Source organism: Gigantopelta aegis, chromosome 14 (genome assembly GCF_016097555.1).
Source record: "Gigantopelta aegis isolate Gae_Host chromosome 14, Gae_host_genome, whole genome shotgun sequence".
Taxonomy (NCBI): Eukaryota; Metazoa; Mollusca; class Gastropoda; order Neomphalida; family Peltospiridae; genus Gigantopelta; species Gigantopelta aegis.
This window is the reverse complement of record NC_054712.1, coordinates 5,808,456-5,828,061: the sequence shown is the minus strand read 5'-3', so window position 1 is coordinate 5,828,061 and position 19,606 is coordinate 5,808,456. Positions and strand designations below refer to the sequence as shown.

The 19,606-nt window shown below is 40.1% G+C and overlaps 1 protein-coding gene across 1 annotated transcript in view; it reads left to right on the top strand.

Annotated features, from left to right (window-relative positions):
* The first annotated feature begins 394 nt into the window (after positions 1-394).
* LOC121388875 overlaps positions 395-19,606 on the top strand; it is a 37,181-nt gene continuing 17,969 nt past the window's right edge. The window contains exon 1 of the mRNA XM_041520402.1: positions 395-1,542. Coding sequence (XP_041376336.1) covers positions 439-1,542 — 1,104 coding nt within the window. The 5' untranslated portion in view covers positions 395-438. The remainder of the gene's footprint in view (positions 1,543-19,606) is intronic.

Sequence of the window (19,606 nt, the reverse complement as noted above, 5' to 3'; positions counted from 1 at the left end):
AGTAACACGTGCGGCGGTGTACGGCGCGACCAGGCCGTCCCAGGCCACCGCCACTCGGGGATGTTCATTACAATTAACTGGCCACAGTTCTTTTATCTCCACTGGCAGGAAATCAACTGTGGCGCGAGTCCACATCGCTGTGTGCAAGGGAGTTGTTAGACAAATATTCTCTCCCCCCTTTACCTCTGTCTGTGTGTGTGTGTGTCTCTCTCTCTCTCTCTCTCTCTCTCTCTCTCTCTCTCTCTCTCTCTCTCTCTCTCTCTCTCTCTCTCTCTCTCTCTCTCTCTCTCTCTCGGCGCCCGGCCTGCCCGTCTCCAAACGACAGCAAATGGCAATGTTTTATTGATCCGTTTCAAGGGGAATCTCCCGACCACCTCGAACGTCGTGTTGGTTAATCTGCACATTCATTCACAGCTTGGATAGAGATCATTATGCACCATGGCCAAGCTATACAGGTTTGTCAAGCTCAACGATAGGTTCAACGCCCAGATATTCACCTTCCTCCTGCCCGGAAAGATCGTGCGAGAGTTCACGCCGGACTGTTATGCCAAGGACTTCGTGTACGGGTACCAGCGCTGGGCCGTCAGCTTCGTGCGGAGCGACCGGCATATTGGCGCCTTTCTCAAACTGCAGACGACAACCCAAGGAATCAAATGTCGTCTCGATTTCGCTTTTACCGTTCTGAATAAAGACCACTTTACAAAGAATGAACATTTCATTGAAAAGAGTTGTGAGTTCAGTCACGAATCTAACGTCTTTGGAAGGAAAACTTTCATAGAGATAGACGACTTGCTTCAGAGAGGTTTCGTTCAGGAATTCGGTGATGTCCTCATCGAGCTTGAGATGCGAAACGTCGTGTGTCTGTACGAGTGTTACATTAAGCTTCCGAAGGAGAACCACTCTTCCAAACAAGGGTACGGCGACAGATTGGAATCGACGTACTTCTCGTTCGGTTTGTTCGACTGGAGCGTATCCCTGTTTCCGGACACCAGTTCAGTAGAGGCGGACGGGAGTGTCGCTGTCCAGCTGCAGAGACACACCAACTTCGACCACCTCAACAACGTCCGCTACAGGGTCATCTTGGGGGATGAGGGCATGTTCGATTCCGGGGAGATGGAACAGGTTCTGGACATATCTGGATTCGGAGAGCCGTTCACAGTCGGAGCGTCCGTCGCCAGACTGTCTAGAGGGAGGTCCACTCTGAGGATAAAGGTCGAGATGGTGTCCGTCGTGTCCGTCAGCGAGGTGACCATGCACGGGCTGAACAGAAACACGTGCCGGGCGCACCTCTACGACCGCGACAAGCAAGCGTGGATGCTCGAGGCCGACACGAGCGGCAAGTACCTCACCTTCAAACTCTACTACACCGACATCTCGCACGTGCCCAGGAAGTTCTCCAGGTACGTCGCCTGGAATGTCAAGGTCATATCCCAGAACACGTCGAAGCCCGTGAAGGCGCAGGACGGGCCGTTCTGTAAGTACTACGTGCAGCAGGACCTGGATGATGGCGTGCAGGCCAAGACAGACATCCCAGTTGACGAGGTGAGAGCACACACAAAGCACTATCAGGGCCGTAGCTAGTTAGCGGGCAAGGTGTGGGGACAAAGGGAAGCATTTGCAGACCCCTCTCCCTCCCCCGACAAAAACAAAAACAAGGTTAAAAATAATAGAAAGTTATTGGTTAATGATAGTGACGTTTTATGTATATAACCTGCCTGAAATGGCTGCGAAATGATATTTCAGAGCCTCTAGATTTCAAAACATTTTTGGGGAGGTCATGCCGACGGACAGCCTACCTGAAATGGCTGCAAAATGGTATTTCAGAGCCTCTAGATTTCAAAACATTTTTGGGGATGTCATGCCGACGGATACCCTACCTGAAATGGCTGCAAAATGGTATTTCAGAACCTCTAGATTTCAAAAACATTTTGGGGAGGTCATGCCGACGGACCCCCAAGTGTCTTGCGCCTTCCATATTCGTTCGTTCCAAGAATTAATCTGCCCCCACCTCCCTCTGACACACACACATACACAAAACTCCTAGCTACGGCCCTGCTTGTTAGTTTCTTCTCTAAAGGGCAACGTCACTCGACACGAGTGAATCGTACGAGAATGGCCGCGAGTATAGCCCATTGTGACAGGACAAACATTACGGCCTTGCGATTTCATCAGTTGCCATAATATCGGCTATTCTCGTTCGAGGCCATAGGCATACGGGCTCTCGTTTTTTTTTTTTTTTGTATTGGGGGAGGTGGAGGCTTATTTTTGCCCGAATTAAATGTAAATGCCCGAATATGGATAACAAAATGTATTCGTATTAGAACTAAGCCTAACGGCTATATAGAGTTGTAGGCGAATCTTTACGCATTTGTACACTGATTAAAACTAATATTGTTGGTAGAAATGCATGGTGAAAAAGTTTCAGGCAAGCTGATTTTTGCATGAATATCACAAATGTTTGCCCGAATTTGAGGATTTGCTCCAGCTCTGGGGGTGGTGGGTGGCAGTACTCCCACCAAGACCACCCCGCAAGCCCCCGCCCCCGTCCCCTGTCTCGTACGCTTATGTAAAAAGACGCTCGTATCGTGTTGGTGTCGTTTTAACACATCAGTGTTCAGGAGGTCGAGCGCTCGCGAACAATTTGACTGATACCTTCGTCTTCTATCATATCACACTTAGGTGCTCGTTCTGTTGACCTGGGGCCTAATTTACATAGGTCTCTTAGGCTCTGCTAGACAACAAAGCATTCTCTTTGCAAGTCTTTTAGCATTGCACTGCGAGATCGCAAAGTTGTTAGAGTTTGGTGAATTAGGCCCATGTCTCAAAACGTAATAACTGTCCAAATGTCTGTCTAGCTCTCTTACCGTTAAAGTTCTCTGGCTAGTCTCAGGCGTACGTTCAATAAACGCCATGTTCAAGAGGACAAGTACTCTCCGATCGCTAGTTAGACTGGTTTTTGCACCTAACATTTGCAATTAATATGATATAACTCAACACGAAGGTGCCAGTCAAAACGGTTCGCCAGTCACGCTCTTACAAAAACTCTACAAAGTATTTTAACTGGTTCCCTCAGTGATCGTTCGGTTTAATGTATACGGTAAAGTCCTGTGCAGCAAGCGTTAGCGATAAGCGCTTGGCTCAACGCATCCCAGGTTTATAAGTTGGTTACTCATGCTTCGTGAAATAGAATTTAGTTATATCGATTTAAATTTTCTGTCGCTTTATTTAAAGGACCATTTCAACAATTTAAAGCTGAGTCATCGTTTTAAATATGTCAGACATTTAACTCCACATGCAACCCCCCCCCCACCCCCAATTTAAAAAAAATAATAATAATAATAAAATAAAATAAAATAAAATAATAATAATAAAAACACACAAAAACAACCAACCATGCAAGCAAGCGAGCAAGCAAGTATAACTAATAATAATAATAATAATAATAATTAGAATAAATAAATAAATAAATAAATAAAACTGTCATATAATAACCGTGAAAACGAATGTTGAAATTACAAATCTTGAAGCATGCTAGCGATATATCCACACACTAAAGACGTAGCATCCCTCTGGACCATTTCCCTTTCCAAAGTAATAACCAGCCATGCATCTTATTTTATTAAATGTAATTACAAAACGGAACGGTTACCAGATATTGTAAACACGGACACAATTGTTACGATGATGTCAGAAATAATTTCTCTTTCAAGAAGACGGGTCTAGCATATTACAGCGACGTCTAAAAGGAACTACGGGAGCTCAATGTAGTCCGATTTAGGAAATAGTTCTTCATCAAAGATAATGCAAAATACTGAAATGCTTTTTCAAATCTTTCTTTGATGATTAGAAGTTGGTTGATCTCTGAAATATTCAAATAACCAACTGGTTATTAAATGTACAAGTGGTATGCTGCCATTTATATCACACCAAAATGAGGTGGCGGTCTGGCACGAGGGTAGATACATTGAACATGATCATGGTCAACCTATGTTGATGTTTTGCTATGTAGTTATCAAGGGAAATTACTTCCTAATAATAGCAGTCACGCCGCTTTCTCGATAGTATTTTATTTTCCACAGGATATATAATTTATTTTGTTTAACGACACCACTGGAGCACAATGATTTATTAATCATCGGCTGTTAAACATTTGGTAATTCTGGCATATAGTCTTAGAGAGGAAATACGCTACATTTTTCCACTAATAGCAAGGGAACTTTTATATGCACCATCTCTCAGACAGAATAGCACATGCCACGGTCTTTGATAAACAGTTGTGGAGCACTGGCTAGAACGAGAAATAGATCAATGGGCCCACCGACGTAGATCGATCCTAAACCGACCACGCTCTTTTTCACAGAATTTATTCTGACATAGAAATTGTATTGGAATGCATGCAGAAGTAAATGGTGGTGTGAAATCTAAAGACTACTGAACGTTGCACAACGGCTGCCCTGAATGAATGAATGTTTAATGACACCCTAGCACGAAAACATGCCGTTAGGTTATAATTAAATTTTGTTTTGTTTAACGACACCACTAAAGCACATTTGTTAGATAATCACTGCGCTACATTTTTTTTTCATTACGTTTTTTATTTTTTAACTACACCACTAGATCACATTGATTTATTAATCATCGGGTATTGGATGTAAAACATTTGGTGGCAGTGTCTTAAGAGAGGAAACCCACTACATTATATTCATTAGTAGCAAGGGATCTTTTATATGCACCATCTAACAGATAGGATAGCACATACCACGGTCTTTCATATAGAAATAGCTCAATGGGCCCAGTGACGGGTATCGATCCCAAACCGACCGCGCATCAAGCGAGCGCTTTAACACTGGGATACGTCCCGCCCATTTTTTCATTAGCGGCAAGGGATCTTTTATATGTATTTTTCCCACTGATACGACAGCACATAACACGATCTTTGATATACCAGTCGTGGAGCAATGGTTGGGATCGAAAAAAAAGCACAGAGAATGGGTCCATCAAGGAGATTCGAACCTTCCACCCAAGCACCTCAAGCACCCCAAGCACCCCAAGCGAGGGTTCAACCGACTGCGCTAGGTTCCGCCCCCTTTCCCCTATGACAATCGGAGGTAAAACATAACACATGGCCGATCAACATGATTACAGATGTTATAAAGTACAATGTAAAGAGCGGCGAACAATCTTATGCACGGAGGGGGCGGGACGTAGCCCAGTGGAAATATACCCGCTTGATGCGCAGTCGGTCTGGGATCGATCCCCTTCGGTGGACCCATTAGGCTATTTCCCGTCCCAGCCAGTGCACCACGACTGGTATATCAAAATGCCGTGGTATGGTGCGTATAAAAGATCCCTTGCTACTTATGAAAAAATGTAGACTAAGACTATCTGTCTAAATTACCAAATGTTTGACATCCGAAAGCTGATGACAGTGGTGTCGTTACACAAAACAAAACTTTTGCACGAAAGACCCACTGACGCAGGCCAATACCTGCAAAGGTACAGATGTGTTTCATGGGCGGATCCAGCAAGTGTTGAGGGGAGAAACTAAGGAAGAAAGGGCGCATGGATCAACTCGTCAACATTGCAACACAATGAATTGTTTTTTAAGCCAAAAAAAAGAGGCACCTGAATATATTTAAGGGATTTAGCATCGTAGTTCATCAGTGATTCAACGACATGTGGGTAATTTGTGGCATGCTTCCGTCAGAGAACTGTTCAAGCACGCCTGAAGTGGGCACAACCTCTGACTTCGCCAGTGAGTTCGGGGCGAGACGTAGCCCAGTGGTAAAGCGCTCGCTATTTCTCGCTCCAGCCAGTGCACCACGACTGGTACATCAAAGGCCGTAGTATGTGCTATCCTGTCTATGGGATGGTGCATATAAAAGATCCTTGCTACCAATCGAAAAGAGTAGCCCATGAAGTGGCGACAGCGGGATTCCTGCTTCAATATCTGTGTGGTCCTTAATCATATGTCTGACGCCATATAACCGTAAATAAAATGTGTTGAGTGCGTCGTTAAATAAAACATTTCCTTCCTTCGCCATTGAGTTCTATCCATGACAGGATTCAGCGATAATCCAGCGATGGCCTATATTGCGATGAAGAACACGGTCGCTCCGATTCTTAGTCAGTTGGTATGTAGCTAGTCGTGCAGAAAACAGTATTAATTATACATGCTCTGCTGCATGGTCTCTGACTCGCTATTGAACTGCGTCTTTGAATCGCCGACTTTAGATCAATCTATTTTACACACATTTTATAATATTATCGTTTGGTGCTACGTTTTTCAGGTTGATGTATAGCTTAGTTTTAAAATGGTGCATGGTATGAAAAAGGTTGTGAAAAGAAATGTCAAAAGATGCTGTACCATTGAAAACATCTGGCGTATAAAAATTAAAACTATTGTCTATTGGTGCAGTACATAATGAAAACGATTGTCTATTGGTGCTGTACTAACTAACAACGATTGTCTGCTGGTGCTGCACAAAATGAAAACGATTGTCTATTGGTGTTGTACAAACGTAAAACGATTGGCTATTGGTGCTGTACTAACTAAAAACGATTGTCTATTGGTGCTGTACTAACTAAAAACGATTGTCTATTGGTGCTGTACATACTTAAAACGATTGTCTATTGGTGCTGTACAAACTAAAAACGATTGTCTATTGGTGCTGTACAAAATGAAAATAATCATGCGCTGCAGACATCGATTAGCACTGAGTGACCTACGGTAAAAGGCTTCAAATGTACACGCTTCATTGGAGAAACTCCATATTGTACCTGTGGTCATTACATTGAATATTCGGACTTTGTCCTCTTATTTTGTCCCCTATACAATATTTGGCGATCTCAACTTAACACTACCAGAAAATAGTATCACTTTCAAAGAAGTCCAATATTTATTTTTTAAATGACAGATTAAAATGTAATAGTTTTACTTAAATTGTCAACACTAAATACAAGTCTTGCATTTTTCTCAACATGTCCATGTTGACCAGTTAATATTTCAATTGTATAATGTAGGGAAAGGACTTTATATAGGATGTGCCTGTTGACGACTCCCATCTGTACTGTCTTGGTCGAAGGAACTGGCCTACGCCAGAACTCGCGCCTAAGATAGGCGTGCACAACAACAGCTTGCTCTGAACATGCGCGTTAAACCATTTCCTCTTCCTCCGCTCCACGCCAAAACAGACCTATAGTCCTTCCCACAAGGAACGCTTTTTTCATACTATGCAATTTACTACTAGTTATTTATTTTTGAGCCGATTGTTTTCTAAACTGCACACAAAAATAGCGTTGAGTGCTTGCTTTAAGGTGCTTGCATCGCAGGATCTAACCACATCAGTGGATCCATTCAGCTGATTGTTTTTTTCTCATTCCAACCAGTGCACTACAACTGGACAAAACAAAGAGTAAAGTTTGTTTTATTTAACGACGCCACTAGAGCACATTTGGGTTTTTTTATCTTATCATCGGCTATTGGACGTCAAACATATGGTCATTCTGACATTATTTTTTAGAGGAAACCCGCTGTCGCCACATAGGCTACTCTTTTACGACAGGCAGCAAGGGATCTTTTATTTGCGCTTCCCACAGGCAGGATAGCACAAACCATGGCCTTTGTTGAAACAATTATGGATCACTGGTCGGTGCAAGTGGTTTACGCCTACCCATTGAGCCTTGCGAAGCACTCGCTCAGGGTTTGGGGTCGGTATCTGGATTAAAAATCCCATGCCTCGAATGGGATCCGAACCCAGTACCTACCAGCCTGTAGACCGATGGCCTAACCACGACGCCACCGAGGCCGGTACAACTGGACAAAGGCCGTGGTATGTACTTTCCTGTCCGTGGCAAAGTGCATATAAAAGATCCCTTGCTGCGTTAGGAAAAATGTAGCGGGTTTCCTCTGATGAGTCAGAATTATCAAATGTTTGACATCCAATAGCCGATTATTAATATTAATCAATGTGTTCTAGTGGTGTCGTTAAACAAAACAAACGTTTTTATCTTTTTGTGCTCCTTTGATTTCGTAGGGTTCATAAATAGTCATGTTATTGATTTTAAATGATTTTTTTTAAATCCCAACAAAATGGTGTGTCTGTCTGTATGTATGTATGTGTGTATGTATGTATGTGTGTGTGTGTGTGTGTGTGTGTGTGTGTGTGTGCGTGCGTGCGTGCAGGTAGGTAGGTAGGTACGTACGTACGTATGTATGTATGTATATGTACGTATGTATGCATTCATGAATATCCATTTAGTGTATTATATAGATAATAACGCACGGAAACGAGGATAAATATCTTTTTTGGCGTCACAAATTGTCTCTCATGTTGCCGAGACTTGAACCGTAGGCACCGAATCATCCGCAAATGCCAGACCATCATGATAACCATTTGGCCACCGAGACAATCTAAGAAAAATATTCAGTTAGCTGATGATAGACGCGGATCCACCAGACCACCTGGTTAGCCCTTAAAGGGACATACCCTAGTTTTTAAATACTAAGGCATACTTTTTTACTATTAGAGCCGTTTTTGATAACTGAAATCATACTTTACTTAGATTTCATTGTTTAGTTTATCCATTTCCGTACATTCGAAGTGTTTTTGGTCATCCTGGTGTTTTTAAACGCATGTGCGTCTGAGAAGTAACAGCTACGGAGACGAGTTTTAGTCTATTTTTAGAGGGTATTTCACTATTTCAAAGTCACAGACTCATGTTTCACTCAATTGTAACTCTATCCAAATGTGTTACAGGTTTGTAGATTAACTAAACTTAGTGTTAATTTTCACGGGTTGAAACTAGGGTATGTTCCTTTAACGTACACGAAGATGTGGGCAAACCTGGCACTGGCTACTATGTATAGATGTATGAATACCTATATATTGTATATAACATGTCGGGTTTGGCTAGTATATTGGTCTTACAAATTGTGTCTCATACTACTGCTGGGACTCGAACCTTATCCACCTTAGTTCCTTGCAGACCGCCACGATAACCTGGATGTGTAACATGGATATATGAATATAATGAACAATAATATATAACTTCTTTTTTCTTTCTCTGGTGATTCGCTGGTAACTAACCCGATATTCACGAGACTGATAAATGAACGGCCTGTTAGACAGGTCTACAGCGCTAAAACTGCCACTTTTCAATTATTAATGAGGGATATTTTTTAATCGTCACTGTTCATGTAGAATAGTTAATGCGTCTTGTTTTGCATGTTTTATTGATAAGGAAAGTTGCTCCATGACTAACCAATCGATCACAGCAGTCCATAACAAGACACGTACGTACGCACCAACCAGGAAACAAAATAGAAAACACTGAAAGAAAAAGAAAAGAAAAAGAGAACTGGGAAAAAAATCCACAATGAAAAATATATATATCATGGCACAACATAATATAGTACCTTCTGCAAGTACACAGAACACTTTTAATCTAAATAGACACTTTTAATCTAAATAGACTTTTTTAATCTAAATAGACACTTTTTTAATCTAAAAAGACACTTTTAATCTAAATAGACACTTTTAATCTAAATAGACACTTTTAATCTAAAAAGACACTTTTTAATCTAAATAGACACTTTTAAACTAAAAAGACATTTTAAACTAAATAGACACTTTTAATCTAAATAGACACTTTTAAACTAAAAACACACTTTTTTAATTTAAATAGACACTTTTAATCTAAACAGACACTTTTAATCTAAATAGACACTTTTAAACTAAAAAGACACTTTTTAATCTATACAGGCACTTTTAAACTAAAACGACAACAAACAAAAGTTTAAGCTAAACAGACACTTTTAAACTAAAAATGCACTTCAATTAAACGGCACTTTTAAAGTAAAAAGACACCTTTAAAGTAGAAAGACACTTTTAAACCAAATATATATATATATATATATATATATATATAGTTAAGCTAAAGAGACGTGTTTAAACTAAAGAGACATTTTAAACTAAGAAAGTACTTTCAGACAAAAAACGCAATGTAACATACAGGCTAAGTACACGTACATTTAGAACTAAAACCGCCCTGGATCCATTTACACACACACACACACGCACACACGCACACGCACACGCACATATAAATAAACCCAGGCACAAGAAAAGTTCACCGTGACAAATGCAATACTTGTATTTCATTTTTCACGAATTACATCATATATTTAAAAATTGCACGTCCTAAATTGCAGTTTCCTGCATTTTACAAGTAAAATTAATTTTTCCTAGCAAAGGCTGGTGAATGCCAAACATATTTATTATGTCTACAATTATTGGGGCTGCGCTTGGGGATGGGGTCACCTTCCCTGCTCCGCCGTACTCGAAGGCTCAGTCAAAGTTTGTTTTATTTAACGACACCACTAGAGCACATTGATTTATTAATCGTCGGATATTGGATGTGAAACATTTGGTAATTTCGACATTAAGTCTTAAAGAGGAAACCCGCCATTTTAATTTTCCATTAGTAGCAAGAGATCTTTTATATGCACCATCCCCAAAACAGGATAGCACATACCACAGCCTTTTATGTACCAGTCTTGGTGCACTGGCTGGAAATAGAAACAACCCAATGGGCCCACCGATGGGGATCGATCCCAGACCGACTGCGAAGGCTTAGATGCACTTTAAACCGATTCTTTGTCGTCTATTGTGTCCATCACAAGCCGCTGAGAATGTACGCGTATACCTGTTGGCTTTGTAGTCCGTGTGCTTGAAAAGTTAACCGATGAACTGGCATCATATTACTGAGTTTCCTACGCCAGTGTAGAACATCAATAGTTGTGGTCTGTGGCCTGATATTCGCGTGTTAAACTAGCCACTACCGGCCAGCCGCTTTCCCAATACAGCAGGTCAGAACCGACAATCACCTTGGGCAATATTGTTGTCAGCTATCGTTTATGGGATCGATTATCGTTCAATAGATCCCACAGCCTGTGTGTAATGATGACCCATGGCTGGTGATTTTATGATTTATCTGTTCAATATCAATCAGGAATCAATCCTCGTAATTACGGGAAACAAGAAATTCTTTCACGGATCGCGGTATCAAAATGCGTTGTAATGTTGATTATAAATCACTAAAATACTCGATCAAGGAATTGTTGTATCCAAATGTGCTCTAATTTTGTATATAAATCAATCCAATACTCAATAATTTATCTTTATTTGCTTACAAAACAAAACAATGTGAACATTATTGTGGTAGGTTTATTGATTTATCTGTTCTATGATGAACAACGGTCAGTTTATATAATGATAGAAAGCCAGAAACACTTTCACTTAATATCTCAATCAAAATGCGTTGTAGAGAATACAGTAAATAAATTATTTATTTATTCATTCATTCATTCATTCATTCATTCATTCATTTATTTATTTATTCTTTATTCTTTTTAATTTTTTTGTCTACCAGTGTACAAATATCAATTGATCTGAACACTAGTAGTAGCGGCTTCAGGGTTTCTTAAAGGAAACACGATCGATTTTGGACGCTTGGCAGAAGCGATATGTCGGCTTTTAAATTGTTTATTTATTGACAGCACTGAACTGAACAGTACACCCAAGCTTTAGCGTGTAGCACATGGAAATATCTCCATAAATCAGTCAAGGGTACAATAACGTGCCTGCTCTTAGGGCATGCTCATTTTATGGCGATTTAAAACAATGTTATATCATTCTGGCACAGAAATTGGTCCAACGACTCCTGGGGCCTATCAACAAGCTTCATGGCAGACATTTATATAGGCTTATCTAAATATGACGCATCACTGACCAAAATGATGCTTAATGCTATTCCATGCATTATGAACTTGTACATACTTTCTCTGTGATTCTCTCTCCCCCTCCCTCCCCCCCCCCCCGTGATTCTCTCTCTCTCTCTCTCTCTCTCTCTCTCTCTCTCTCTCTCTCCCTCTCTCTCTCTCTCTCTCTCTACTCTCTCTCCTCCCTCTCTGTGAATCTTTGTGTGTCTGTGGATGTCTGTCTCTCTGTGACTCTTTGTCTCTCTCTGTGTCTGTCTGTCCCTGTCTCTAGCTCTGTCTCTCTCTCTCTCTCTCTCTCTCTCTAACTGTTGTCTCTCTTTGTCATCTCTCTGTCCTATATCTCTACCTCTATAATCTCTCTCTCGTTATATATAGTCTCTCTCTCCATCTCCTCTCCTAATCTCTCTATTTCCTTACATATCTGCGTCCCCCAGACTATCTAGATTCTGTCTGGTGTGTGTCCTGTCTCTCTGTGACTCTCTGTCTCTCTCTGTGTGTGTGTGTGTGTGTGTCTGTCTCTCTGTCTCGACTCTGTCTCTCCCTCATCTCCTCATCTATCTCTGTCGGTCGTCTGTCTCTCTCTGTCTGTCTCTCTCTCTCTCTCTCATCTCTCTCCTCTCTCTCTCTCTCTCTCTCTCGTCTCTCTCTCTCTCTCTCTCTCGCTCCCTCTCTTCTCTCTCTCTCTATCTCTCCTCTCTCTCTAACTGTCTCTCTTTGTCTCTCTCTGTATCTGTCTCTTTCTATATCTCTGTATCTTTCTCTCTCTGTCTGTCTCTCTCTCTCTCTGTCTCTGTCTCTCTCTCTCTCTCTCTCTCTCTCTCTCTCTCTCTCTCTCTCTCTCTCTCTCTCTCTCTCTCTCTCTCTCTCTCTCTCTCTCTCTCTCTCTCCTGTATATAATTAAGGATTATCTGGTTGTTTGTTTTTTTACGTTCATCGGAGTATAAACAAAACATACGCAAAATGTGTGAATCGGCGAAGCCGTTCTCGCATACGTTTGTGGCTGATTTTTTGTTCATACCCAGATAAACGTAAAAGAAATATGAGACAACACTTATAATTAAATTTGAATCATTGCTAATAATAATAATATAACTTCAAACTTTATTTCGAATAATTTTTGGTCCATAAACAATAACGCTCAATAAAACAACGTGCCCGTATAAAATGACGTCATCAGACATGATGTTCCCTAACGACGTAATTGTTACGTTCATCGTGTGGAACAATCAATGGGATGCCGTTATGTTGTAATGAATATACCAGAAATTTAATTATTTAAAATTGAGTTAACACAAAATCAATTTCTGATTAGAAATGTTATTGTTATCACCATTCAGTAATACTTTGTACCCTAGTATTAATAACCTGAACTGATTTCCGTCGATTAATCGATACCAGTAGAGTATCATCCTTTGTTGTACACAACTCTGTAGGCCTACTGGATGGCGTCAAAGTTCTCCGTATAACATGCGCAATGGTGTATATTTACTCACAGACATTAACAATTTAAACAACTGGTTACATAATTACTTCCGTTATGACACGTCATTAAAACCCCATGTATCATTAGCATATTAACGGGCTGTTAAAACCATGCAGTAAGATAATTGTAGTTAGCACTGAACTGAATAGAAATATCGTAGAATGAAAAAAAAAAAAAAAAAAAAAAATGTTGTCTGCAATATGATCCTTGCCTTAGTAAACCTATTCCATTAAAGTGAAATATAATACGAAGATATTTGTAATTTTCAACGTTATCAAGGTAAAAAAATAAAATAATAAAACGGTGAGGGGGGAGGGGGTTGTAATCTTTAACGTTGTCACTGAGAATATTAAAACGTTCGTATTTTTACAATGTTTTGTTATTTTCATTTGCTGCAAATAGAATCAAAACCGTTTAGTAATTTTTGCATATCTTGATAATTATCTGCAAGATGTGCGTCGTAATATCAAGAGCTCGGGTTGGGAGTGGGTGGGGGGAATCAAGTACAGACTTACTATATGGCGTTTGGTCAAGGGAAGAGACCAGCTAGAGTGATGTGCCTAATAATGCGAGTACTTGTTTGTCCTTTCGCTACGCATGCATTAGTACTCGAACCAAAAATCGAATTCTAAATGCAATGCTTTGTTTTGTGTCTACCGCTGTTACTGTGAATGGCTGACTGTACACAATTATTATGTCGAGACATTCTGCAGAAAGATTATAAACTACTGAATTATTTATCATGGAGATGTAGGTTTTAGTGTGTGTGTGTGTGTATGTGTGTATGTGTTTGTGTGTGTGTGTGTGTGTGATACAGAGAGAGAGAGAGAGAGAGAGAGAGAGAGAGAGACGCACGCACACACACACACACACACACACACACACACACACACACACACGCACGCAAACTCCTGCATAATTTCCAACACAAGCGCCTGATGGGGTCATTTCCTCAAAACCAAGATGGAATAATTATATCAGGGTTTTTAACATACTAATGATGGGACACTGGTTGGAACGGGAAATATCCCAGTGGGTTCACTGGGAGGGATAAATCGTGTGGCGTATTGCTCACCGAGCAGAATCCCTACACCTTACCGTCATCTTGGTCCCTGGTTCACAGAATCCCTACATATTACCGTTATCTTGCTCCCTGGTTCACAGAATCCCTACACTTTACCGTTATCTTGCTCACTGGTTCACAGAACCCTTACACATTACCGTTATCTTGCTCCTTGGTTCACAGAACTCTTACACATTACCGACATCTCGCTCTCTGCTTAAAAAAATCCCTACAACTTACCGACATCTCAATCTCTGGTTCACATAATCCCTACACATTACCGTTATCTTGCTCCCTGGTTCACAGAATCCCTACACATTACCGTTATCTTGCTCCCTGGTTCACAGAATCCCTGCACATTACCGTTATCTTGCTCCCTGGTTCACAGAATCCTTACACCTTACCGTTATCTTGCTCCCTGGTTCACATAATCCCTACACATTACCGTTATCTTGCTCCTTGGTTCACAGAACCCGTACACATTATCGACATCTCGCTCTCTGCTTAAAAAAAATCCCTACAACTGACTGATATCTCAATCTCTGGTTCACATAATCCCTACATCGTACCGTTATCTCGATCTCTGGTTCACAGAATCCCAACGACTTACCATTATGTTGCCTCCTGGTTCACAAAATCCAACGACTTATTGATATCGTGCTCCCTGGTTCACAGAATCCCTACAACTTATTGTTATCTCGCTATCTGGTTCACAGAATCCCTACAACTTACCAACATCTCACTCTCTTGTTCACAGAATCCCTACAACTTATTGGTATTCCGCTATCTTGTTCACAGAATCCCTACAACTTATTGTTATCCCGCTATCTGGTTCACAGAATCCCTACAACTTATTGTTATCTCGCTATCTGGTTCACAGAATCCCTACAACTTATTGTTATCCCGCTATCTGGTTCACAGAATCCCTACAACTTATTGTTATCTCACTATCTGGTTCACAGAATCCCTACAACTTACCAACATCTCACTCTCTTGTTCACAGAATCCCTACAACTTATTGTTATCCCGCTATCTTGTTCACAGAATCCCTACAACTTATTGTTATCCCGCTATCTGGTTCACAGAATCCCTACAACTTATTGTTATCTCGCTATCTGGTTCACAGAATCCCTACAACTTATTGTTATCTCGCTATCTGGTTCACAGAATCCCTACAACTTATTGTTATCTCACTATCTGGTTCACAGAATCCCTACAACTTATCAACATCTCATTCTCTTGTTCACAGAATCCCTACAACTTATTGTTATCTCACTATCTGGTTCACAGAATCCCTACAACTTATTGTTATCTCACTATCTGGTTCACAGAATCCCTACAACTTACCAACATCTCATTCTCTTGTTCACAGAATCCCTACAACTTATTGTTATCTCGCTATCTGGTTCACAGAATCCCTACAACTTATTGTTATCTCACTATCTGGTTCACAGAATCCCTACAACTTATTGTTATCTCGCTATCTGGTTCACAGAATCCCTACAACTTATTGTTATCTCGCTATCTGGTTCACAGAATCCCTACAACTTATTGTTATCTCGCTATCTGGTTCACAGAATCCCTACAACTTATTGTTATCTCACTATCTGGTTCACAGAATCCCTACAACGTATTGTTATCTCGCTATCTGGTTCACAGAATCCCTACAACTTATTGTTATCTCGCTATCTGGTTCACAGAATCCCTACAACTTATTGTTATCTCGCTATCTGGTTCACAGAATCCCTACAACTTATTGTTATCTCACTATCTGGTTCACAGAATCCCTACAACTTACCAACATCTCATTCTCTTGTTCACAGAATCCCTACAACTTATTGTTATCTCGCTATCTGGTTCACAGAATCCCTACAACTTATTGTTATCTCGCTATCTGGTTCACAGAATCCCTACAACTTACTGATATCTCGCTCTCTGGTTCACATATGAAATAAAATTGCTTACATGTTTTGCCCAGATGTCACTATTTTTTACAGCCAACACACTCACATATATCACCAATCACAGGACTTGTGGTGTTAACTTCTCTATCAAAAGTTGGGTGCACCTCGAACTTTAACCCAAACGGAAGTTATTTGGTTTAGTACTTCCTATAAACGCTCATATCTTTTATGACTTTTACTATAACACTGTTATATTTTTTATGACGTTTTTTGTAACATATTTTTTATGACGTTTACTATAACACTGTTATATATATTGTATGACGTTTACTGTAACACTGTTAAATGTTTTTTGACGTTTATTATAATTCTGTTATACCTTTTGTGATGTTTATTTGAGTTACAAAACGATAGTCATGTTATATCTTCCATAACCTTTACTTTAAAAACAAAAACGTTAACTCTGTTATATCTTTTGTGATGTTTATTTGAGTTACAAAACGATATTCATGTTATATCTTGCATAAGCTTTACTTGAAAAACAAAACAATATTCGTGTCATATCGTTCGATTATTCTGAATGTGTTAAACATAGGGGTAAAAAAAGAGTCAAAATCACTGGTTGTGTAATCAAATACTCCTTTCCTTTCTATGTTATCGTAGTCACACCTTCCAAAGCAAATTACTAGCGCTTTTGACATTTCCATTAGTTTTAAAATGATGCCGTCCATTAAAGTTATTGAACGCCGTGGGTGCCAAGTTGTAACACGCTTCCCTACACACCAGACTAGACAAAACAGAGTTCACCTTCCCTGCAGACATCCTTACCTCGCCTCAGGTGTCATATGCCATCGGGTCGACACTCCATGGAGTTACTTTAAACACTTTATCAAATTACTTTTGGCGGACTTTCAAAGATTCTGGACCTCGCTTATACAGGCATATCGCAATGACGTACAATGGCCGCACTTTGATATATATTGAAAGACGTGTTTTCCTGTCTGTGGGAAAGTACTAATAAAAGATCCCTTGCTGCTAGTTGAAAAGAATAGCATATGTGGCGTAATAGATTTTGGAAACGTAATATTGACACGTTAAAAAAGTAACCGAAAGTCTTTATAAAAAAAAATATTCCTTTACTATTTTTCTTTTCCCGTATAAATAAAACAAAGAAACAAATCCGACAAAAAGACTATCTGTGTGTGTGTGTGTGTGTGTGTGTGTCTGTCTGTCTCTCTCTCTCTCTCTCTCTCTCTCTCTCTCTCTCTCTCACACACACACACACACACCACACACACACTAAAACACTAAAACCTACATCTCGATGATAAATAATTCAGTAGTTTATAATCTTTCTGCAGAATGTTTCGACATAATAATTGTGTACAGTAAACCATTCATAGTAACAGCGGTAGACACAAACAAAGCATTGCACTTAGAATTCGATTTTTTGTTCCAGTACTAATTCATGCATAGCGTATTACACTGATTATATATAGTGGAAGAATGTACAAGTGTGGATTCGCATAAAAAATTCAGCTTCCAGTGTTCACATCTGTAGATTATTGAAGATTAAATAGATCTACATTTAGAACAATAGTGTCACTTCACAAGTATGTACCTAATTGTTGTGAATAGTTTCTTCTAGCAGTCGGCGTTGCTACACGGTCACAGGTCAACTGACAGCTACTTCAGGGCCCACAATTCCGAAGCTATCTTAGCACTACGATTTCGTAAAACCGACGTAGGCTGTGGCGTGTGTCCTAGTAACGTCATAGCCTACGACAATTTTACTATATCGTTGCGCTAAGATAACTTGGAAAATCTGAAGCCTGATTCAAAAAGTGAAACTGCAATGTAATTAAAATGAGCTCCACTATTACATGTGGATCTATCAGCAAAGGTACTTTATCATTTGACGCCAAGCATCCGTTACTGAAACAATGTGCTGGGGCATGGGCGTACATAGGGGAGGGGGGCGGGGTCGATGGGTTCGACCGAACCCCCCCCCCCCCCCCCGAAATCGCTTTTTTATAAATTAATATATCTGACATTGATATCTGACATTATTATATTTACTCAACATAGAAATATATGCCCAATATCTCTGCAATCTATTTTGGAACCCCCTTTTCAAAATCCTATGTACGCCCATGTGGGGTGTTATTAAACACGCACTCACTTCCGTTTCACGACTGACATTCATTTCAGTTCAACCTATTTTCATGTTTATATCCAATTAATGTTCAAGCACGCAATCCTGGGCACATACATCAGCTATCTCGACTGTCTGTCCAGGACGGAGGGTTAGTACCAGTTGTTAGTGGTTGGTGAGAGAGAGAAGAGGGTGTAGTGGTAGTACACCTACCCTGCACATTCAGTCGTTATAATTCGCTCTTGGTCACAACCGATACCGGGCTGCGAACCCAGTACCTACCAGCCTTAGGTCCGATGGCTTAAGCACGACACCACCGAGGCCAGTTATGACTGGCAATTACATTTCCCATATGGCCATATCCCTGACATAATGGGTCAATAACACGTTGCGCATGGAATATCTTCCTGTCGTCTGCCCAAGTTTATTAAACAACAGTTACGCGCGCATTGATCGTTATTGACTGGTCTACAGCACGTCACGACATTTGTTTAAAGATAAAAGCACCGGCGGCGATATTCGGGAGGAATAGAAAAGAAAGGAAAATAATGCCTCTCTATATATATTCGCTCTGAATGTGCACATTAATCCATATGACCTCACTGTATATATATTCGCTCTGAATGTGCACGTTAAGCCCTATGACCTGACTATATATATATTTATATATATATATATATATATATATTTCCTCTGAATGTGCATGTTAAGCCCTATGACCTGACTATATATATATATATATTTCCTCTGAATGTGCATTTTAAGCCCTATGACCTGACTATATATATATTTCCTCTGAATGTGCATGTTAAGCCCTATGACCTGATTATATATATATTTCCTCTGAATGTGCACGTTAAGCCCTATGACCTGACTATATATAATATTCCTCTGAATGTGCATGTTAAGCCCTATGACATGACTATATATATTTCCTCTGAATGTGCACGTTAAGCCCTATGACCTGACTATATATATATATATATATATTTCCTCTGAATGTGCACGTTAAGCCCTATGACCTGACTATATATATATATATATTTCCTCTGAATGTGCACGTTAAGCCCTGTGACCTGACTATATATATATTTCCTCTGAATGTGCACGTTAAGCCCTATGACCTGAATATATATATATATATATATATATATATATTTCCTCTGAATGTGCACGTTAAGCCCTATGACCTGACTATATATATATATATATATATATA